Source organism: Castanea sativa, chromosome 5 (genome assembly GCF_040712315.1).
Source record: "Castanea sativa cultivar Marrone di Chiusa Pesio chromosome 5, ASM4071231v1".
Taxonomy (NCBI): domain Eukaryota; kingdom Viridiplantae; phylum Streptophyta; class Magnoliopsida; order Fagales; family Fagaceae; genus Castanea; species Castanea sativa.
This window is the reverse complement of record NC_134017.1, coordinates 32,187-56,282: the sequence shown is the minus strand read 5'-3', so window position 1 is coordinate 56,282 and position 24,096 is coordinate 32,187. Positions and strand designations below refer to the sequence as shown.

General features: G+C 37.7%; 1 protein-coding gene across 2 annotated transcripts; it reads right to left on the bottom strand.

Annotated features, from left to right (window-relative positions):
• Positions 1-1,211: 1,211 nt before the first annotated feature.
• Positions 1,212-22,610, bottom strand: LOC142634300 (uncharacterized). Of its 2 annotated transcripts, XM_075808594.1 has the most exons (16): positions 22,528-22,610; positions 22,310-22,399; positions 22,089-22,215; positions 21,548-21,651; positions 19,179-19,347; positions 18,513-18,634; positions 17,839-17,967; positions 17,643-17,741; positions 17,511-17,568; positions 17,356-17,431; positions 17,122-17,251; positions 4,360-4,517; positions 3,650-3,722; positions 3,359-3,553; positions 2,583-2,676; positions 1,212-2,320 (listed from the first exon to the last, which is right to left on the bottom strand). In XM_075808594.1, the coding sequence occupies exons 1-16, from the start codon at positions 22,576-22,578 to the stop codon at positions 1,362-1,364; spliced, it is 2,634 nt and encodes an 877-aa protein (XP_075664709.1). In that variant the 5' UTR covers positions 22,579-22,610; the 3' UTR covers positions 1,212-1,361. The 2 variants fall into 2 exon arrangements, with proteins under 2 accessions (XP_075664709.1, XP_075664710.1); XM_075808595.1 differs by lacking the exon at positions 17,643-17,741.
• Between the last annotated feature and the right edge of the window lie 1,486 nt (positions 22,611-24,096).

Sequence of the window (24,096 nt, the reverse complement as noted above, 5' to 3'; positions counted from 1 at the left end):
AAAGAATGGAATTCTTAACATATGTATCATATGGAATGTGGCATACATGAGAAAAAATAAATCTGTCATTTTACAATTTCCTTTGGAGTTTAGTTGGAAAGGTATACATATTCTTTCTCTTTTATTTTGGAGTAATGGTTGAATTAAATAACAAATTAAGACGGAGGGAGTAAATATTATCATTATTACCCAACCTTTGTTGTGGAGTGTCACAATTTCTATCTTCATAATTTTTCATTTCAAGGCTTGCTATGACTTGAGTCACATTGTCTAAGGAAATGAAACACTTTAGTGGGTGTTCTACTTCTGTTTATGTGTCTAAAATTTGTTTAGTTCATAGGTTTGTTTATTAGTTATTCCCCTGTGCTATATCATAAAAGGCTTTTTATATATAATTGTTTTATGGTAATTATCGTCATTTTTGTTGTAATTGAACCAATATAAGATTGTGCTAGATCTGTGTAATTAGTAGTTGTTGCATCTTCATCATTAGCACAAGTTTAAGATAGAGATTACCCTCATCAATAGCTGTTGCATCTTCTTCATTGCTAAACTTGATCATCTTGACAAACCTTTTATTTATCTAATTGTACCACATGTATTTATTTACTTTTAAGATGGATTCTATTTGATTGTAAGATTTTTATGTCTTGTGATATAAATTAACTGACAAACCTTTTATTTATCTAATTTTACCACATGTATTTATTTACTTTTAAGATGGATTCTATTTGATTGTAAGATTTTTATGTCTTTTGATATAAATTAACTAGTTAGTATGCTAGCCAAACCGCTTGTTTCTTCAGTTTTTTTTTTATTTTTAATCTTTTACTTTGCCTCTAACACTATCATAATTGGTTCTCTTTAATTGGTTGTCTCTCTACATATATATTGTTTTGTAGGATCCAAGCAAGAAAGAGTTTAACATGCTTGCTGTGTTATTCTTTCAAATTTTTTAAAGCATGAACAATTTGCAGTATTGAAGGAATTACTGAATATTTTATATCAATAGCTATTTGTTAATAGGTGTTTGACAACTTTAGAATATGAAAAGTTTTAGGTTAAATGGGTAAAAACCTTAAGTAGTATACTTAAAGTAGTATTGTAATAACTTATATATGAAACTCTAGATGTAACACCAACAGTTAAGAATGACAACATTTACTAATATTTGTCTTTTTAATTTAAATAGTATTTTGCATAATTGCTCAGTATTCATTAAATTTTATTTTCAGTAATTTTTCAGTACATCACACAGATTAGCAACTAGTTTATTATAAATACTGTGACATCAACATTTTCCTTGGGTATAGAAGAGTCGAAAAGCCTTCTTGGTACAGGCTTACAATTCACTCCCATCGTCAATTATTCAAAAGTCTCCCCAAACATATCTGTGCATTGGGTCCCATCTCACTGAATATTGAGAATTCCTCTGGCACCGGGATATTCAACTCTGAACAAACAAAATTAATGATGTTTCCAGTTACAGCCCCAAAAGACATTTTGTTCAGGGTCACAGCAATAGCAAATCTGTTATTCATGTCAGCAAAGCCGGTTGATCCGCCTAGTCCTGAGTGCCCAAAGCCAACAAGGGACCCATCCTTAGAAATAGACCTCCTAAACCCTAAGCCAAATTTCCCATTTGGCAAAGCGAGATTTCCATATTCACCAACACCCAAAAATGCATCATGAATTCTAGGATTGCTAAAAATCCTACCAACAGAATTGTTTCGAGGACTACTGCCTTCACTGCTGTCAGTCATACTAATGCTATTGCTATTGCCGCTATTATTCACAAGCCTAGTACAACTATCATTGCTAGAATTTCTACTATGGCTAACATCACTGTAATTTGGTTTCTTTTCATAATCATTCGTTCTGTTAATTGCAGCAGCAAATACCTCCTTGATTTTGCTACCTTTCTGCCTCTTGCTGGTCTTTTGGGAAGGAAATTTGGGGATGTGTGGGTGGCTGCCAAGTGGTGGCTTGGAAGAAGAAGAATGGGGCCAAGGTACCATACCACCATCAGCTAGGGCTGCGTAGTAACGTGCAAGTGCACGGGCTGAGCAATGTCCATTAGCAGCAGGTATGATGGCACGACGAATGTTGAGACTGTTGAATATAACAGGCAGGGTGGTTGCAAGTTGGGGAACATCACCAGGCTGGATTGTGGAGGATATGTCAAAACGACTGATGACGCGTGAGAGCTTCTCATGATCATCTTTATTTAGTGTACGCGTTGCAAGACGACTGCTGATGCCTAAGAGCTTCTGAAGATCATCTTTATCAATTGTAAGTGTTGCAAGTCGAGATTCCACACCTGAAGAGGGAGCCATTGCACATGGTGACAAGGAAGATAATAGCCCAGCTACCACTAACACTATTTTTCACAAACAATAATTACTATAAACAAAGTCTTTTTCCCCTCAAATAAGTACCACAACACTAAATAAATTAACCTCTAGAAACATAAACTAAACTGTAGTTCAACGTAAATTAGAGAAGAATACAATACAATCATGTGTACAAATATTCTACATAAAGAAGCAAGAGAATTAACAAAGTAAAAGTCCAACACTTGCCTGGAGGAATTCCGATATATAACTCGCCTTCAATTTGGAGGGGATGAATGAATGCTTCTTCAAGAATCTCCTTAAATTTTTTCCCAGATGCGCGCTATTATATCCAAACAGAATATTAGAACAGCAGAGAAGGTAAGGTTTAGAATATCAAGGAAGTTTTCAAGAATAAAAAAACCACAAGATTAATAAAGCACTTTGATGTCTCCAATAGATCTGTCAGTCCAGATTAAACTTACAATCCAAACACAGAAGGCATGCTAGAAAAAACATGATATTTGAAAGATGCACCAACTCCTAAACGGCCATTGCTAATAGAATGAAGAGATCAACAGTCTAGCTCCATGGGAGTGTTAAAGAGAGAGAGAGAGAGAGAGAGAGCGAGATTAAATGTATCAAAACAAATGAAGTGGACATGTATAAGGCAGGAAAATAAAATCTTTATCGAGCCTCAAAATTTTTCTTTGTCATCAAGGAAGTCAGAGTAAAACCCAGTTTTACCATGTTTAGGGGCTATTAGACCATGTCCCTAAACTAAGGGGGAAAGATTAGGCCCGTTTGGAATGTGAGTTCAAACAATAGTTTTTCAGTATTTAAACAGTTTTCAACGTAACTTCCTCAACCTAAAATTCCAATAGGGAACAGATGATAATCAAATACCATATTTTATTTCACTAGTTTATTCAGAGGTCCCAACCGGGCATAAAATATTTCAGCAGAGAGTTTAGATAAATTTAAACACGATCAGAATATTCTGACATATTGGCAAGCAATTATACCTCAATAATGCCACCACATAGCCAGCCAAAAGATAGATAGTGATACAACTGCTCTTGGCCAGGTTCAGTCGCAGGTACTGACAAAGCAATATGATTCAAACACTCATCCCAGTCAGACAATTGTAAAGGATCTTCTCTGATGATGTTTGCTAAAGCATTATGAAGACCAGATGTATGGTTAAGCACATGATGGACCTAGAAAGATAATGGGAAAAAATCAAACAAAAAGTTAATTAAGAATGACAGTTGATACAGGGAGAAGTTTAGCAGAAAGTGAGATAAAATTTAAACCTTGATGAGATCTTTCCTATTTGATCCAAACTCTGGCCAGACATTTGCAACATTTTCCTCGAGCTTCAGCTTTCTGGGCAATAAAATGTTCATAAACAAATATTAAAGTCCAGATAATATGCCCAGAAAACAATTATTAATGAATTTCTACATTTGTAATTACACGTAAAATAAAAGTTTTAGGTTTTAAAGTTGTGTACCTTTGTCAGTGTTCAAGAAAGCATCAATACATGTGTAGAAGTACCCCCAACCCACCCCTCCCCCCCAGCAAAAAAAGAAAAAAAGAAAAAGAAAAGAAACATCCTAAGTTTTGACATGGTGTATGTAAATGTTTAGAATTGAGATTTATCAACAGTGCAAAAGAAAAAAAAATAAAGATTTGGGAAAACAAGGGTATATGATATGGTTTATAATTACTTCATTCTAGAATTACAGAAATTATGTCAAAAGTTTATTAATTATTAAAGTACATGTGAGTCATGCATTTATTTATCATATTTCAATTTAAAATACACTGATGTTTGGCCATGCATTTATATTTTTCACATCATGCTAGTATTTTGATGTCATTGAGATTGACTTAAACTCTCCATTGTACACCAAATTTTCAAGTGGATGGACAAATACAGACTATCTGTACACCCATCATTCAAATACACACTGCCAAAACAATTGAAAACGTTAGTTGTTTTGGGCATTCTATAACGCACCCGTTGTCAACCAACCAATGTAACATTCCCGCTGTGATAGCCTTTGTCACAGAGAAAACAGGAAAAAGGCTATCAGGCTGCACTGGACGAGGATCATAATTACCAAGCACTCCAGCAGCAGTGTCAATTATAACCTCTCCATCTTTGTAGGCACAGACCTTTAGAAAAAATTATTAAAAACTATATCAGAAAAGAAGAGGATGAAAAAAAAAACCGGGGTGTCAATGCATTAAACATAAAAATACTAACCTCAACAACGTACTCAAACACGAAAAAATCAACAACAACCGTAAATTGATCATAAATTGTAATGGTTTAAGAGACATCTAGATGTGTTGATTGTACCACCCAAATTCATTTGTTACCCTTGGTAATTCTCTTGTTTCCAGATTAATTAAATGGAATCACTTATTTAGGTTCCATTTCTTTACTTTATAGATACATAGATTTTTTTTTTTTTTGAGAAGCAGATACGTAGATCTTAAACGCATAAATCTCTTCTGATTTCAACTTTACTAGAGAATGTTTTAAAGACAAGAACTTAAATGAGGAATCTTCTAATGTTTATAAACGAAAAGACTTCTTTTTCACACAAAAGGAATTTGAAATAGGATTCTCATCTTGATGAATGCAACATATAAATTAGGAAGTACAGACAAGGATACTGGTATGACAATTTTTGAAAAATTAAGACACAAGTACGACAAAGATACATATATTAATTAATTATACATATATATATATATATATATATATATAAAATTTCAAAACGTACAAAATTTGTTTTATAACAAAAACTATATTTGTTTTTAAATAATTGTTAAAAAATCTTTTAATAAAATTATAAAAGGTTATAACTTATAATTACCTGGCTTGGTGGGTGGTGGATTTTAACTTATAAAAGACAAGTTTGAAAAGAAGCTATTCCCATGAGTGGGTGGAGATAAATGCTTCACGTGTTTGTGACAGTGTGAGGCAAACAAAATAAAGATAAATCACATATGGACAAACAAGGAAAAAGGGCAAAAGGGGGAAATTGCAAAAGAGTTGACCCCTCATAAGTTGTCTCTCTCCCTTATAGCTTTGGTTTGATTTTTGTTTGAGTTAATACTTAGTTATTTTGGAAGTGATAATTTGAATTTATATCAAAATACAATCTTGGCTTTGCATTTGAATGAGCCTACCAATTATTTGAGTGATATCAAGTATAATTTTGTTATGATTTTTTATTATCATGATAATCTCTTTTAGGATAATGAGGAATTTGAATAATTTATTTGAAACTTAAAAAATTTAGTCATACAGACAAAAAGAAAAGAAAAATATAACGCACCATATCATAATTTCAAAGAATATGAACCATCTTATAAAGGAATAATATCAATCAAACACACTCAAAAATAATAGAATGATTTATTGGCAGAAATAGAAAGATGGAAAATAATTTTAGAAATTGTTTAATTTTTAGAGAGAATAGATTAAATATTATACCACTTTTACAAAATAATTATCTATTCTTATGCATCGCGTGAGTCTAGAAACAGTGAAACTAAAAGTTAAAGGTAAAGAGAGAAGAAAATCTAAATCAAGCTACAGTAACTGCTATATAAACAAAAAGATAGTGTGGGGGTAGAATGGTTGAAATACACATTTGGGCCTTGGGCCTGACTTAGTAGTGCTAGTCTGTCCGAGCAGAGCCTTTGAAGCCCACAAGCCAGTTCTTGCTAGAAGGGTTGGTGGGTTGTCTGAGGAAGGGCATCTCATTGGCTAAGTGAAGTGAAGATCATAGGACACGTCATGGTGTTTGGAGAGAGAACTCAGGAAGGTTTGTTGGGTAAAGATACGTTCTACACAAGTTATAGAAAAAACGTATGAGAAATATCAAAGGAAAATGCTGCTACCACTGCATTAAAGACCCTGCACTTACCTCTCTGACCGCATTAATAGGAAAATGACCTCTGAACAATAATGATCGGCCTTCCAGCTATTGTTTGAAGACTTCCAAAGGGTGGTGGATGGGACAAGTATCTAAGGGGGTGATTTGTGCTACACGTGGAATATGAAGGGAAGAAGAAGAATGATATAAGAAGAGAGAAAGGGCATTAGAAAGGGGGGATCGCAGAACAAAGAAAAGAAAAAGAGATAAAGAAAGCATTGTATACCTCATCCTCAATTTTAGTCTATTGTTCAAAGAAAGAAAGGCAATACAAGTCATCCTCGGCTTATGTCTAAGGAGAATTTTATCTATTAATTGTGAAGATAGTGACAATCTAGCACACCTACCAGTTGTCTAATATCCATAAAACCTAGGTTTCAAGCCCACGCACTACAAATTTTATTGTATAAGGCTTTTTTGGCCTGAGTCCATCTCGTGATTGGACTGGGTACAAATTGTGCACTTACAATTGGAGCCGTTTGTGGGTTACCTTGTGTTAAAGGAACTGAAACATTATGGCACACTCGAGTCCGCATCATGCAGAGTCTCTAGGGTCCTAACACGAGGATCAGTTCCAACGTCTTGAACGTGAAAGGGACCAAGAGGGTAGTGTATATACGGTGCACACCGGTGGGAGTCGTTCGCGTGGTGGAAGTAAAGTCCCCCATGAAGATTATGCCAAGGCCATCCAGAAGGAGATTGATCACCTTAAGAAGAAGTTATGCCGTGCGAGACGGAGGAGGACACCATCTCTTTCTGATCCTTCTTCTGAGGGCTCCCAAGGCAGTAGTTACAGGCCAAGGTCCATAACTTCTCCTAGTGAAATCTTCTCGTATGAGAAGGACGATCTTCATGGTTATAGGGATAAGAAGTTTTCCTCTAGGGGCTTGGGAAACAATGCTATAAGTAGGGCATTGCACTAGATCTCCAAGTCACCTTTCACACGTAGGATCGAAAGAGGAGAGCTTCCACGACGGTTCGCTCAGCCCACATTCACCATCTATAATGGCAGAAAAGACCTAGTGGAGCACGTGAGTCATTTCAATTAGAGAATGGCGGTACACTCTAAGGATAAAACCTTAATGTGCAAGGTCTTCCCCTCTAGCTTGGGACCTGTTGCTATGAGATAGTTTAACGGCCTGAAGGCGGGTTTCATTGATTCCTTCATGGAGCTCACTAGGGCGTTTGGGTCTTGTTTCATTACTTGTAGTAGAGTTCCTCGGCTTTTGGACTCATTGTTGTCCATGGCCATGAGGGAGGGAGAGACCTTGAAAACGTATTATGACAGATACTGAGAGATGTTTAATGAAATTGATGGTGATTTTGATGAAGTGGCGATCAACACTTTTAAGGTGGGCATCCCAACTGATCAAGATTTAAGGAAATCTCTGACCAAAAAGCTTGTACGGAGTGTACGTCGGCTCATGGATCGTATTGACGAGTACAAACGAGTCGAGGAAGATCAGCAGCAGGGTAAAGGGAAGGCGAAGGTTATCCCTCAGGAGAGGAGAGATTTCAAGTCGAATAGATACAATAACAATAGGTCGAGGAGAGATTTCGCTAGGCAATCGGGTTCAGCCACTCCTCAAGTTGTCAATACCGTATTCTGAAAACCGGTACATCAATTGCTGGAGAAGATCCAGAAGGAACCATACTTCAAATGGCCCCACAAAATGGCTGGAGACCTTACAAAGCAGAATCAGAATCTCATTTGCCAATATCATCAGGACATAGGTCATACCATCGAGAATTGTCGGACACTATGGAACTATCTGGAGCAGTTGGTTAGTGAAGGAAAGTTGAAGCAATTTTTGTATCAGCTCAATGGACAAGGAAGCCATTCATGTTCGATTAATCAGAGGAACAACTCATCCCACCCCCTCTTGGGAACGATTAATGTCATTTTCGTTGCTCTTAGTAGGACTGACTCCTGTCCTACTAGGGTGATGTCTGTGTCACATATTCTCGCCGAGGAGTCTGGCTTAAGGCCGAAGAGGATAAAAGGGGGTACTCCACCTATTTTGGGCTTTTGGGATAAAGACAAGGTTGGAACCATTCAACCGCATGACGATGCTCTAGTGGTTACACTAAGGATAGGGGGTGATGATGTGAAGAGAGTGATGGTTGACCAGAGTAGTAGTGCTGACATTATGTACCCTGACTTGTTTAAGGGGCTTAATCTAAAACTCGAGGATCTTACAGCTTATGACCCCCCACTAATAAGTTTTGAAGGAAAAGCCATCATACCAAAGGGACAAATTCGTTTGCCCGTACAATCAGGTCCGGAAATTGTTGACGTGGATTTCATTGTGGTTGACGCTTATTCCCCATATACAACCATCTTAGCAAGGCTTTGGCTGCATGCTCTAAGTGTTGTTTCCTCAACTCTACATGTCAAAATAAAGTACCCATTGGGGGGATTGATTGAAGAAATTCTTGGGAGCCAATCAATGGCAAGGCAGTGTATATTGGCTACAGTTTTACATTAGGCTGAACCAGAGCCCTCGGTCTCAGTTGCAGAGGACTTATAGCAATTAATGTCTCTGGATGCGCCCAATGTGGTGACAGCAGAGGAGGCAACATATGAAGAATTAGAAAAGTTTCTTATTGGTAACAACCCCGAAAAGCTCTTTCAAGTCGGTGCTCGGCTACCACATCAGGAGAAGATGGAATTGGTTATGTTTTTGAAAAAGAATATAGACATGTTTGCATGGGATCCTTATGAAGCCCCTGGGGTTGATCCAAGTTTCATTTGCTATCATTTGAACGTCAATCCTACTGTTATTCCAAGGAGGCAACCACTTCGGCGTTTCTCTAAGGAGCACGTCAAGTCAAGGAAGAAGTGCTCAAGCTCAAAAGGACTGGGGCAATCAAAGAAGTTTTTTATCTGGAATGGTTGGCGCATACAGTGCTAGTAAAGAAGAAGAACAGGAAATGGAGAGTGTGCGTGGACTTCACAGACCTAAACAAGGCTTGTCCTAAGGATTCATTCTCAATGCCTTGCATAGATCAGTTGGTAGATGCTACAGTTGGACATCTTCGGATGAGTTTTTTGGATGCTTTCCAAGGCTATCACCAAATACCTTTGGCTTAGGATGATTAGGAGAAGACAACCTTCATTACTCCTATGGGGAATTATCATTATAAGGTAATGCCATTTGGGTTGAAAAACGTAGGGGCTACCTACCAAAGGATGATGATTAGGATGTTCAAGTCGCAACTGGGAAATACTATTGAAGTGTATGTGGATGATATGGTAGTGAAAAGTAAGATGGTGCCTATGCATGCAAAAGATTTGGACGACACTTTTCAAATGCTCAGGAAGTACAAGTTGCGCCTCAATGCCTTTAAATGCTCTTTTGGGGTGGGCTCTGGTAAAATCCTAGGTTACATGGTGACTCATAGAGGAATAGAAGTAAACCCAACACAAGTTCAGGCAATCCATGGCTTACAACCACCTTGAAATCCAAAGGAAGTTCAGAAATTGACTAGGATGACAGCTGCTCTCAACAGTTTTATTTCTCGGTCCGCTGATAGGTGTAGACCTTTCTTTCAGTTGTTGAATAAGTGGAAGGGATTCGAATGGACCGAAGAGTGTGTTTTAGCTTTTCAGCAACTTAAAGAGTACCTTTCCCGACCACCAATCATGTCTTGGCCAGAGGTAGATGAAGTCCTGTTTGCATATATAGATGTGGCCATCCGTGCCGTCAGTTTGATTTTAATACAGGATGATAGTGGTGTACAAAGACTAGTTTACTATATGAGCAAGTCTTTGCATGAAGCTGAGGTGCGTTATTTACCATTGGAGAAAGCGATTCTGGCCGTGGTGCATGCTACGCGTAAACTTCCCCACTATTTCCAATCCTACACAGTTGTTGTTTTGACTCAGCTCCCTCTCAAGTCGGTATTACGAAGTGTTGATTACTCAGGAAGGATAGCAAAATGGGGAACTATCTTAGGGGCTTTCGATATTAAATATATGCCTCGTACCTTTGTGAAGGGCCAAGTCCTTGTTGATCTTGTGGCAGAATTCGCTGAACCTTCATTAGAAGAAAGTGTAAAGGGGTTGCACATGGATGAAAAATCAGTTGGCATAATGTCGTGCAAGGAACTTCTGATTTGGAAAGTGTATGTTGATGGGGCAACAAATCAAAGAGGATCTGGTGTGGGGCTAGTTTTGGTATCCCCTGAAGGAATTACTTTTGAGAAATCGTTGAGATTGGGGTTCTCGACCACTAATAATGAGGCTGAGTACGAAGCAGTATTAGTAGGGATGGATATGGTTCAAAAGATGGGTGGAAAATCAGTCCAAATGTTCTCGGATTCTCAGTTAGTCGTGGGCCAAGTGCTAGGGACATTAGAGGCTAGAGATCCAAGAATGCAAGAATATTTAACCCGGGTCAGGCCTTTACAATCCAAACTTGACTCTTTTACATTGATGCATATATCTAGAAGTGGGAACACACATACTAATTCATTAGCCACACTTGCAACATCTTGGGCTCAAGGTTTGCCCTGAGTCATTCTTGTTGAAGACTTGTTGAAACCTGCTTGGACGGCTGTTGATGCCATCCATATTCATCAAATTAGGTTCGGACCTAGTTGGATGGATCCCATAGTATCCTTTCTTAAGAGTGATGTCTTGCCTGAGGAGAGATCTGAGGCAGATAAAGTTCGTAGAAAGGCACCTTGATTTTGGTTGTTCAAGGATTAGAAGCTGTATAAACGCTCCTTTTCTAGGCCATACTTGCTATGTATACACCCTGAAGCAACGGAGTCACTTTTGGAGGAATTGCATGAAGGGATTTGTGGAAGTCATACGGGCAGAAGGTCTTTAGCTCATAGAGCTCTGACCTAGGGATATTGGTGGCCCAATATGCAGAGAAAGGCTCAGGATTACGCGAGAAAATGTGACCAATGCCAGAGATTTGCTCCTAACATCCATCAACCCGGTGGTGTACTTAATCCTTTGTCTAGTCCTTGGCCGTTCGCTCAATGGGGATTGGATATAGTAGGGCCTTTCCCAAAGGCTGTGGGAAATAAAATGTGGTTGCTTTTAGGGACCGATTACTTTACTAAGTGGGTTGAAATTGAGCCTTTGTCAAACATTAGAGATGTGGATGCAAAGAAGTTCGTTTGTAAGAACATTGTCACTAGGTTTAGGATACCTCATACTCTTATTTCAGATAATGGCATGCAGTTTGATAGTAAGACCTTCAGTAAATACTATTGTGACCTAGGTATCATGAATAGGTACTCCACTCCAGCTTATCTGTAAGGAAATGGGCAGGCCGAGGCAGTTAACAAAGTTATAGTAAGTAGACTCAAGAAGAGGCTAGATGATGCAAAGGGAAGATGGGTTGAAGAATTGCCATATATTCTGTGGACTTATCGAACTACACCACGAAGATCCACAGGGGAAACGCCTTTCTCCATGACTTATGGGGCCGAGGCCATGATCCCTTTGGAAACTGGGTTTCCGATGTTAAGAACAAGCTCTTTCAGCCCAAATAACAACAATGGTTTATTAAAGAAAAACCTGGATCTAGTTGAGAAACAGCGAGAGACCGCCATGGTTTAGCTAGCTTATTATCAACATAAGCTCAAACGAGGGTATGATGCTCATGGAAAGTTAAGGCCACTTGCACTGGGAGACTTAGTATTGAGTAAAGTCTTAGGTATTGCTAAGAACCTAGCATGGGGAAAGCTAAGACCTACATGGGAAGGACCATACCGAATCACTTCTGTAGTGGGTATAGGGGCATATCGTCTAGCAGACTTAGATGAAAAAGTTATACAACGTCCTTGGAATGTAAATAACCTACGAATGTACTACTATTAATGAAAGGCACTTCCGCCATTTTTGTTCTATTATCACTATGCTGTATTTCAATTCGTTATTTCTTAAGTATCAAACAGAAACTTGGTCATGCTTGGCTCTTCGAACCACATACATTGTGAAAATTGATATATTATTAAGTGTTAAACGGAACCTTAGTTACATCAGGTCCTCGGATCATCTACTTTGGGGAAACTAACATTTCAATTCGTTATTTCTTAAATATCAAACAGAAACTTGGTCATGTTTGGCTCCTCGGACCACATACCTAGTGAAAATTGATATATTATTAAGTGTTAAACAGAACCTTAGTTATGTTGAGTCCTCAGATCATCTACTTTGGGGAAACTAACATTTCAATTCGTTATTTCTTAAGTATCAAACAGAAACTTGGTCATGCTTGGCCCCTCGGACCACATACCTCGTAGAAATTGATATTTTATTAAGTATTAAATAAAGCCTTAATTATGCTTGGTCCTCAGGTCATCTACCTTGGAAAAATTAACACTTCATTTTATTTTTCTTAGTATCTAACTGAGATTGGAATAAGCCTTGATTCTTGGGTCATACACCATGGTAAGTTTAATGGTTTGCTTTATGCCTAAATTGAACATTAAATCAAGTCTTAAACTGTATTTCTCTTGTTTTAAGTTCAGATATATTCATATATATTTAACTGTATGCTGTTGCACTTCGGATATTACAGTTTCAATACATAGGTTATCTGCTGATGATTTAAGTTGCTAAAGTGAGTGTAGTTTCATGTCTGATTACTAGTATTGACTGAGGCATTATAAAGATTTCCTTGTACATTGGGATATTAAGACAATTGTGCTATGCATGTAATTTACATTAAGGTAAAAGAGATAAACATTTCAGTCAAGGAAATTGGCAATAAATTAAAGAGCAATCTTTTGAATTTGTCATTGATTCTGTCAGTGGTACATTGAAAATGAAATTCTAAGATAAAAGGATCAAAATAAAAGCTATGAAGAAAATGAAGTCCTACATAAAGGAAAAGTCCTAGATGGCCTATGCCTTGAGTTTTGGTGGAGGGTCTTGCTTGGACTTCTTTGTGGCCTTTTTCATTTTGTCCTTCTCCTCTATCTGCTTAGGCTCAGCTTCGGACAGGGTTTGGACTTGTTTTCCTTTGTCCTTCGCCTTTGGTGGAGGAGTATTTGGCTTAGCATGCTCGCTTGGTCGCTTCTCGGCCTTGTCACCTTGTTCCCTCTCTTTATCAGAGCTAGCAAGTTCTTTAGGAGGTGGAATAGGTGCTTGAGTTATAGATGGCTATATCAAAGGCACTGTCTCGGAGGTAGTTAAAATGGGAGGAAGGTCTTCAAACACTCGGATGTCCTCAGGAATCCAAATGTTCTCAGCCCTTCTCCATTCAGAAGTACTCGGGATTCTCCTGCCACATTTAGGGCTTCTGCCTAAACTTGTTGACAGTACTCCCTACATAGTTCTGCTAGTTCCTCGGTCAATCAGGTTTTCATTGCTTTAACCCTTTAGTTGTAGGAAGCCTTCTTAGCAGTGTCCATGGTCTCACTAAGGCTGCGAGCCTCTTCCTTGGCCCGAGCAAACTTTTTTTTTAAGTCTGAATTTTCCTGCTGAGCCTTGGATAGATCCTCTTCTTTCTGGCACAGCAGTTTGCGTTGCCCCTCCACTTGAGCCTTGGTAGTTTTAAGCCCGGCCTCGGCACTATTTCTCTCTCTCTCTCCTTTCGTTTGCTAATTTTTTGGCCAGATCCTCGTTCTCTGCCACGGCACGGCCTAAAGTTTTCTCGGTCTCGACTCTAACCTGGAGTTCGGCTGTAGCCTGTTTCCGAGAATCCTCTACCCACTTCTCAGCAACAAAAACCTCTTGAATGACCTGCGTTGAAATGTTGAACAAGCGCATTATGGTAGAAGCAACATAGAAACATGTATGAAAGACTTTACGCAGAAAGATAATAAAAACAGTAAGATAGAAGTAATTGGAGGACACTTACCAAAGCCAAGTCTCTTTTTAGGGAGAGGAAAAGGTGTGGCTGGCTCATTTTCTCCAGGGCCTCCATGTCCTTTGGCAAAAGAATAGGCTGTTCCAAAGCATTGGTCAAGTGATAGGCATGTCCTCGCTGGAAATCCCTTATGTTGGACTGGTAGGGAATGGGAGCCCCATCTAATTCTAGTGCAGGGGACCAATTGGCCTGTGTACGGTGCACCTCAGCCAGGCTATGGCTCTCCCCACTCTCTATGGAAAGGGCGCGCGTTCTGCCCTTAGCAACTTTTTGTTATTGTTGTTGTTGTTGCTTCAGCTTCTTCTGTTGTGCCACTTCTGTCTCCTCGGCCTCGTTTTTCCTTTTCTTTTTGGGGTCGAAGGTAGGAATCTTGGGATCAAAAGGAGGAGGAGGTGGTGGCAGCTTAGGAGGGGGTTGAGATCCAACTGTATCCTTTTTGGGAGCTTGTGCACCCTTCTTACTCATCAATGATCTTAAGCTGGACATCTCTTCTTTCTCGTCACTGGTATCAACCTGCGCAATTACTAAGCCCTTTATACCAGAATTCTCAGTAGGCTCATTTCCTTCATCCGAAATGGGAACAATGTGGCTCTTTATGGGTTACTCTGCTTCCTCAAGCCGAAACTGATCTATTTCTTCTTCAAGAGATAGACATGGGGATGTGGGCTTTTCTTGGATGTTGGTTGCTGCAGGTTGTACTGAAATTGGGATTGCTCTAGTTGGGAATGTGTATAGGATGACGGAAGGGTCGTCTGGTAGCTCGTTTGGGGCGAGAAAGCCAGGCTTAGAAACATCAATTTTTCTATGTCTCTTATCACCCGCAATGATTGCGTTGTCAATCTCGTGGTAGATGGTTGACAGAGGGTCATACCCTAAGATAAGATGAGCAGCCCTCACTTGTAAGTCCTCATTCACAAACACCTCGGATCTCAAAACTCTGTTAAGATCCGAAATGCTGGCTTTGCTTAGTCGGGGCGATACGTGTTATTTGTCTGCCAAAGACATATCTAAGAAGCAAAATATGGTTAGACCCATAATAGACATTGAATAAAGAGAATATTAAAATGTGATGAATTTGAATGATAAGGCTCGAAGATTTAAAACTCAGGTCAGAAATCTAAATCCTATGGTGTCACACCTGGTTTTCCCTCTTTGACTGGGCAATGAGGACCGTCGTACCATCTCCCCTAGGTGATTAAGTAGTCGTCCTTCATGCCTTTGTTAGACTTGGGAAGGCATGATATAAGTCTAACAACGCTGGACCTAGACTTGAGGTAGTAGCCTACGTTTTTCAGTTGGTGGCACTCATACATATGGACGACATCGCGCCATGTGAGGTTCAAACCCATTGGCTCATTAAGAGCATCGACACAACCTAGGACTCTAAACATGTTAGGTGTACACTGGTCGGGACACAATCTATGGTTACACAAGTATTCATTGGTAACATTCTTCATGGAAAGCATCATTCCACCCTTTGAAAAGGCGATTATAGGAATGACAACAAGTCCTTCTTTCCTAAAGTCGGCTACAGCTCCTGGGGGGCAGTACTTTAAACTCACTTCCGGAGGAATGTGGTATTTAGCTCGGAAACCCCCTATGCCGGTGGGAGTATCTACTAGACACTTGAATCTACCCATTTGGTGGGGGTAAGAGTGAAAATTTAGAGAGGGGAAGGATATAATTAATGGCTAAGAACAATGGCCGAGGAGAAATGAACTTAAAAAATTGAGAACTTACGGGGAAAAATAGGTAGACGATTCTTCGCGAGCTTCTTGAAAGGAGAGAGAATAGGAAATATTGAGATTTGATTGATTTCTAAAGTGAGAGGTTGAATTTTAGTTTCCTAGGTGTTTTGGCGTATGGGAGGCGGCATTAAATGGGAGTTATCCTACCCAAATTTGAGAAAGAATCCGAACCGTTAGATGCGCATCTCATCGTTGAACATGGAGGACAAGGTGTAACTTACAGCCATTAATGCGGGCATTACGGATTTTGAAGCGTCAGAAGCGGTTTAAAAGAAGCGAAATGACCCTCTCATGTGTGACGATTCTCAAAGTATGTGGAGGCTGTGGCGTTGGTTCAAAACTCCACTTCTTTCCTCAGATGGCGAGAAAAATGAAGTTTTGAGGGGCTATTATGGGGGTAGAATGGTTGAAACACACATTTGGGCCTTGGGCCTAACTTAGTGGTGCTAGTCTGTCCGAGCAGAGCCTTTGAAGCTCACAAGCCAACTCTTGCCAGAAGGGTTGGTAGGGTTGTCCTAGAAGGGGCATCTCCTCGGCTAAGTCAAGTGAAGATCATAGGACACGTCATGGTGTTCGAAGAGAGAATTCTGGAAGGTCTGTTGGGTAAAGATATGTTTCACACAAGTCATAAAAAGAAAGAACGTATGAGAAATATTAAGGAAAAAGACTGCTATTACCGCATTAAAGACCCTGCACCTACCTCTCTGGCCACATTAATGGAAAAATGACATCTAAACAATAATGATCAGCCTTCCAGCTATTGTTTGAAGACTTCTAGAATGTGGTGGATGAGACAAGTATCTAAGGGGGTGATTTGTGCTACACATGGAATATGAAGGGAAGAAGAAGAATGATATAAGAAGAGAGAAAGGACATTAGAAAGGGGGGATTGCAGAACAAAGAAAAGAAAAAGAGAGAAAGAAAGCACTGTACACCTCATCCTCAATTTTAGTCTATTGTTCAAAGAAAGAAAGACAATACAAGTCATCCTCGGCTTATGTCCGAGGATAATTTCTATTATTTGTATCTATTGATTGTGAAGATAGTGGCAATCTAGCCCACCTATCTTTGTCCAATATCCATAAAACCCAGGTTTCAAGCCCATGCTCTACAAATTTTATTGTATAAGACTTTTTGAGCCTGAGTTCATCTTGTGATTGGACCGGATACAAATTGTGCACTTACAAATAGTATTTGGATTATCATCTTATGATATTGATAGTTAAATGGTGCAGCATACCTGTATTCCAAGTATTTTATCATTATTCCCCAGCTCAACTAGGAACTGCCTTAACTTGGCCTCCACATCAGAATGGACAGGTGTGTCATAAATCCAGTGATCATTAACTCTTGGTCCCCTACTAATATGTCTGTTAAGGGCATTCTGGATTCAATCAGATATGATACCGATTACAGAAACAAGAATCACAATAAATAATAAACTACAACACACCAAGATTCAGAATATACTCACCCTTGCAAAGCAGATTCTGCAAATGGCCTCATGATATCTAGATATACTATGCGAACATTCAGTGTGGAAGAAAGCCCTAAATCCATGTAACATACAAAATAATAAGGGACAACCATTGGAACCTATATTTAGCCATAGGTATTCCAGTTACAGACCTCTTAGAAGACCAAGGACCCGTGAAAAGATTACAATGTCTCCAGGAATTGCATCAACCTGGAAAGAAAGGTTGTAACTGAATTGAACATGGATGAAAATAGTCGATAAACATATCAGACACATTAACTTACAGGATTAAAGCGTTTAAATTCTTTCTGGTTGAGTTTCATCTTTTCTTGTATAACCTTCATGTTTTTTGCTCTTTTCTCCGACAATGATTTCATAGTTTCCTTAAAAACCCAACAAATAAATAAATAAAACTAAGTTGGGACTTACTGAAGACGGAAAAACAATACTTGAAGTAACACAAGCTTAGTGCATACTTACAAGAGATTCCTTTGCTGACGATGAAGCACGAAAGAGTATACTTGTTATCTCCATTGCCTGTTCTGGCATATCCAGGCGCAACTTAAATCCCATTTCTGCAAAAGCAGACAAAAGAACCGCGTGGTCCCCCTGTGGCAAAAGCATCCAAAGTATATCATCAAGAGAACAGTTTGAACTTCAAAGCAATCTTAAGAGCAAAAGGACAACACTAATGAATTGGTTGTATTGCAGCAGTCATAATTTATTGTAAACCAGCTCAATCAATATCATATTGGTAAGTAATATTCTCAAAAATATATGCATTGGAAAATTGCACATCACCATGCTTTATTAGTCATGAGTGAAACGGTACAGATCATTCCCAATTATTTGCACACAATGCAATATGATTAGTTCAATTTAATTTTTAACACTCATCATGGCAACCTAGTACTACACATTAAAATAACAGGAGATGAGGAAAAGAAAAGCAAAGTAAATATGTTGCCCTATAAGGAACAAGCAAAATGAAACACAATAATACCGTCTCATCTCTGTGAGCGTTGACTGATAAAGGCTCACAAAATCAAAGTCAATGTGTTAGTCATCAGATATAGTTCTTTAGATGGATTAAAAATCCAGCACAGTATCAGTTTTTGCAAAGACAGAAAAACCACAAAAAAGTATTTACGAACCTCAGCAGATGCCAGAAACATTTTAGCCAGTGCTTGCTTGATAGGACTTGATAGTTTTTTTGTAAGCCCAAAGTCGAGCAAAATTGGACGATGAGGAGGTTCTTTGCTTGCAAGAAAATTTCCTGCATAATGCTCCCAAAAAAGCAGTGAACGCAATATTCCTTGAGCATGTAGACAATCAAAAATAGAGCCCAGCTAGTATATATGTGCCCTCATTCCAATGTCATTATGGTTTGATTTTGCCATGCAAAAAATTTATCATCACACATGCCACATCACATTTTCCTTGCCTTCTTTGTCTCTTAAGCAAAATATAAGCAAATTAATATCAAGATCAAGTAATATGCTCTAGTCAAATGCTACAAGGAAATATGATCAACTTAACAATGAAAAGAGAACATTTGAAATTATTAACAGAGCATACGATTCCATTATCAATGTTTTGGGCTAAAATCTTGACAAAAAGGCCCTTTTGATCTACCTGCATGGCACATGTATAAAGTATGCATAAAAAAATAGATTATAAAGCTAGTTCATGACAAGTTCTTCTTACAGCACATCCCTACAAAATGAATGATTTGATACAACCCCACACAAAACTCAGCTGAAAAGAGAGTGGGGGAGGGGAAGGAGAGGCAATGAGAGAGAGAGAGAGAGAGAGAGTACCAGGATGAGGATCACCATTAAAAAACCCATCAACATAAATTTGGTGGGCATATGCACGTGTTATTTCTTCAACAAGCTTTTGTTTGTTGACACCAAACGCTTCCAGTGATTCCAAGTCATTCAAACGAATGCCATCCATATACTCTAAAATAAGGACTTTCTCCGTTGACTACATTTGAAGCAACAGGATGCTGAGTCAGGTACATTAAAATGGAAGACAATATTTTCCATGGTAAAGGACAAAAGATCTAAAAGTATTTAACCGAGTCAATAGTTTGTTCAATTCAAGTGAATTTATATCTATATATCTAAAGAGGTTAGCTACATCCACAACATTTTCAAAATACATTCATAAAAAATTATAGGTGGTAAGTTGTTCCTGATTTTAACTTGAATTCACAACTTAAATTACTTTGTTGTCCACCCGTAATAGCCAATAACAACTTATTATTTAGGATTTGTTGTGAAAATGTTATAGACATATCATTTCTCATATCTAAAAGCTGAAGTGTAGTATCTACTGTTGCTAGGCTTCTATTGAACCAAGTTATCCACCTATTTCTGACATTTTTTTTCTTCTCTTTTTTAACTATGGGTTCCGTTAACAGGTGTCTTTAGAGCAATTATTAATAAACTATTTTAGGAAAGTTTTAACATTACTTTTATGAAAAATATAAAAAGTCATCAAAATAATTAATTACATTTTTCTTTTCCCATAAAAAGTTTCTAAAAATATTTCTTAATTCAATGCCCTTAGGGTATCCATTAACTTTTCCCTTTAACCATTTTCTCCTTATTAATTTCTCACCTAAAAATTAGGTTTCCTCCAACATTTCTCCTTCACTTTTACCTTTTTATTTCCACACTACTCTATACCTCAACGTTACAATTCATCTATCCCTTCATCTTCATTTTATTTTAACTCTTCTTCACCATTTTTTATTTACTACAAAAATTTGCTATTTTCTTTTCCATTCAATACATATTTTTCTCATACAAAAAGGTGAATACTCTCTTTAATTCTCTATCTTTTTTCTTTCTTTTGATGGATTTTTATTCTTTATTACTATCTCTACTTTAGGGAGCGCCTAAAAGTTTTGCCTGGGAAGAAAGAGGAAGCAGTATGTTAATTATGGCCAAAAGTTAAAAGCATAGGCACAGTGGATCTATCAGCCGATATCTTAACTACTGTGCTACTCTAGTCTTCTGTCAAAAGTAATTAGAGTAGTGAAGAACTAGAAGCTTTTTATTTTTACTTCAAACTTTCTTTACTTCTTAGTACACCACATGTAGAATGTGTCATAAATTTCTTTTAATCAAAACTTGATGCAAATAAATGGCAATAGTCTAATTTAAACTCCCTACAAGACTTCTAGGTCTGTTCGTTTGGAGTGAAAATAGGGAGAATGAAAAATATAAGGTGAAAAATAACATTTTTCACTGTTCGTTTGGACAATGAAAATAGGAAGATAGAAAATCCGGGAGAAAATTTTCTCTCCTGGACCCACATTTATTTTCCTCCCAAATTGGGAGGAAAACGTGGGACAGACAAGTACTACTCTGATAACTTTTGCACTTTTACAAAAAAGCCCACATCCCACTGACCACTTATTACCTAAAGGTCCTGAACATTCTCTTTTTTCTTTTTCTTTTTTTTCAACGTTACTAGAAGGTCCTGAACGTTTTTTTTTCAACGTGACTTGAACGTTTTTTGTTTCAACGTGAGCTAATCTAATTTTTACATAATAATAATAATAATAATAATAATAAAATTTATATATATGATGTGATAAATTTTATATTATGTAACAATGGTATAATAGTCAATTTAAATAAATTACATTTTTCATCCTTCCCATTTTCTCTCCCACTGAACAAAGAGTTTTTCACCCTCCCACTTTTCCATACCTCCAACCGAACACACAAAATGGAAAATAAAATATTTTTCATCCTCCCACTTTTCCATCCTTTCACAATTTTCCATCCTCTCATTTTTCCACTCCTCCAACCGAACGGACCCCTAATGTTATGACTAGAGAAAAACACTAGCCACATATGTGCTTATACCCCAAAAAGACTAATCAAGTTACAATTTAGGGTTCTCGTAATCACTTATGTAATCCTGCTTGACATATTAAACACTTGATGTAGGACTCGGCACACATTCACACAATACATGCTTATCAAATCAAACCCACATAATCCAGGTTATGATCTAGGTTCTTTGGGTCTTTTGAAAGTTGATATTATGTTTGGGATTTTGTCTCTTAAGAGAAACCATAAAAAGGCCTCTAATCCCTATATCCAAAAATCATAACACAGCCCAATGCAGTCCTGTGTGCAGACATGTAGTATTAAATATATTATACCTGAATAACATCTGGAATCAAAACATCCACTTGATTGGCATTTGTTTTATCATCACGTTCAATATTTTTGCAGCGTAGATTTCTAGAGACTGTTCTAGTATTCTCTACAGACAGAACAACAAATGTCAATAAGAATCAAATTTTGGAATAGGGGGGTGTAGGGCATTTTCAATTTAAGAGTAACTAATGCAAAGTTCCAAAAGTTAGAATAGCAAGATAACAGTTCATATAAGTTACATATAGAGTAAGCCAAATAGGAAATGATTTGGTTATAACAGGGTAACAGACAGAGATCGTCAGGTTGGACAACAGAGTCCAAGCAACAGATTGAAGAGAATATCCATCTATTTATGCATTTGAAAATTTAAAATACTCGTCCCTTCAATGCAAATTTAATATGCTTCATTCCCATCATTCAAAAACCTCAAGTAAATCCTTAATCCTCATCCATACACGCTCTAAATAATGCAAGTGATCAACAGAGAACAACCATTTTCCTTTTAATTACAACAACTAAATTCTAGGCAAGAACTGGGCATACCAGCTTCATGAATGAAGTCCACTTCTTTGGGAGCTTCTTTGCACCATTCATCTATGAGAGGATTAAAGTCATTCTGTGGCTCTGCCCAAGCTATCCAGTCAACAATTTTCTTTGCATTCTTCAAATCCTGGGGGGAAAAAACGTATGCACAAAAACTATAAGAAAAAAAACTTCAACATAATCTTTTCATCCCAATATCTGAAAAGCCAAGCATGCTAAACCTCCAATATGATTTTCTTGATGCCCTCATGTTGAACTTTAACAACCACCTCCTGCCCATTAAGCAGGGTTGCACGATGGACTTGTGCTATCTGCATAGAATAGATAAGTAACTAACGATATTGTCTCAAAAAATACTGTTAAGCAATTCCATTATTGATATCATAAGCTATGTGCTCATATCTATTCCCAACTACCAACAATAGTTGTAGGATCTTACAGATGCTGTTGCCAAAGGAATTTTGACAAAATCTAAAAACAGATCATCCATTGATTGCCCCAACTCTGTCTCGATAGTCCGACAAACCTGCACAAGTTAGCTTATTAAGTACCTGGAGGTTATCTTCAAAATCTCCCGGCATTACCCAAGAAATACCAAATAATGATTAAACTAGAACTACCAAAAATCCCAATTAATAGAATTGTGGAAGGAAAGAAAACAATGACAAAAGAGAATGATATTTACAACCCAAACAAAAAACCTCAAAAATCTTGTGTAGGGAAGTTTATTACACCTGGTGAGGCCACCTCAGTAGGGATACCTCAACCTCACCACTATAGTATTATATTATTCTAGAGTGTTAAATATTAGTATTGATACACCATGTTGAATATGCTAATATGGATGCGGAAGCGAAAAAATAAAGTGTAAAACACAATAACACACGAGGATTACGTAGTTTAGCTTAACGGTCTACATCCACAGAGGAAGCCCTAAAGGGTTACATCAATAATATATTAGAGTGTAGTACAAATCTTGTGTTACAATGAATCATAACATGTGTATATATAGTAGATTAAACCCTAGACTAATAGACTTCTAGTACAAGTACAAGATTTGGCTTACTCACAAAGTAGAATTAGGCTTGGGCCTATACTAATGAGCTAATATATCTCTAACACCCCCTCTCAAACACAAGATGCAAGCTTGATGAAATCTTGAGATTTGAAAAGGTTGGGAAGATCATTTGAATGAAATTTGGCTCTGTGACGGTAATTTGAGGAAGGCAATGGTCTTATAGTGTTGATGCAACTTCTAACAGTGACATAACTATACCGGAGAGTTTTGACGGCAGTAGTGGGAAGACAAAGAAGATGAATGCAGCGAAAAAACACCAAGGAAGACAAAGATTGCTCTTAAATATACCGTAAGAACAAAAAATCATGGCCACATGAAGGTGGCTCTGATACCATGTTAAATATTAGCATTGATACACCATTTTGAATATGTTAGTATGGATGCGGAAGCGAAAGCATAAAGTATAGAACACAATAACACACGAGGGTTACGTGGTTCAGCCTAACGGCTTACATCCACAAAGGAAACCCTAAAGGGTTACATCAATAATATATTAGAGTATAGGGCAAATCCTGAGTTACAATGAATCATAATATGTGTATATATAGTAGATTAAATCCTAGACTAATAGGCTTCTAGTACAAGTACGAGACTTGGCTTGTACACAAAGTAAAATTAGACTTGGGCCTATGCTAATGGGCTAATATATTTCTAACATAGAGTATCCTTGATTCTTCTAGAAGAAGTAAGAATAGCACATAATGGTATCATTCATACAACAATATTAGTTCTCTTCTCTAACCCTCATGCTGGGAGTACATATATCATGAATATAAGCCCAGTTTGGAACAGATCAATTCCTACATATTATGGATGGTTATGTAAAGATATTCAACATAAGTCGGTCTACAAACTGATTTTCCCACTTATTAGTAACTTGTGTATCCATAGTATAGCAACTTGTTTATCACACAATAGTGGGATAGGAGT

Excerpts from the sequence above, each read along its gene's own strand:
- LOC142634300 (XM_075808594.1), bottom strand. The coding sequence starts at position 22,578 with ATGGATGATCTGTTTTTAGATTTTGTCAAAATTCCTTTGGCAACAGCA. Across the intron at positions 18,635-19,178 it reads TAATGGTGATCCTCATCCTG|GAAATTTTCTTGCAAGCAAA; the intron begins GTACTCTCTCTC and ends AGCATTATGCAG. Across the intron at positions 17,742-17,838 it reads CGTCAGCAAAGGAATCTCTT|GAAACTATGAAATCATTGTC; the intron begins GTAAGTATGCAC and ends TGGGTTTTTAAG.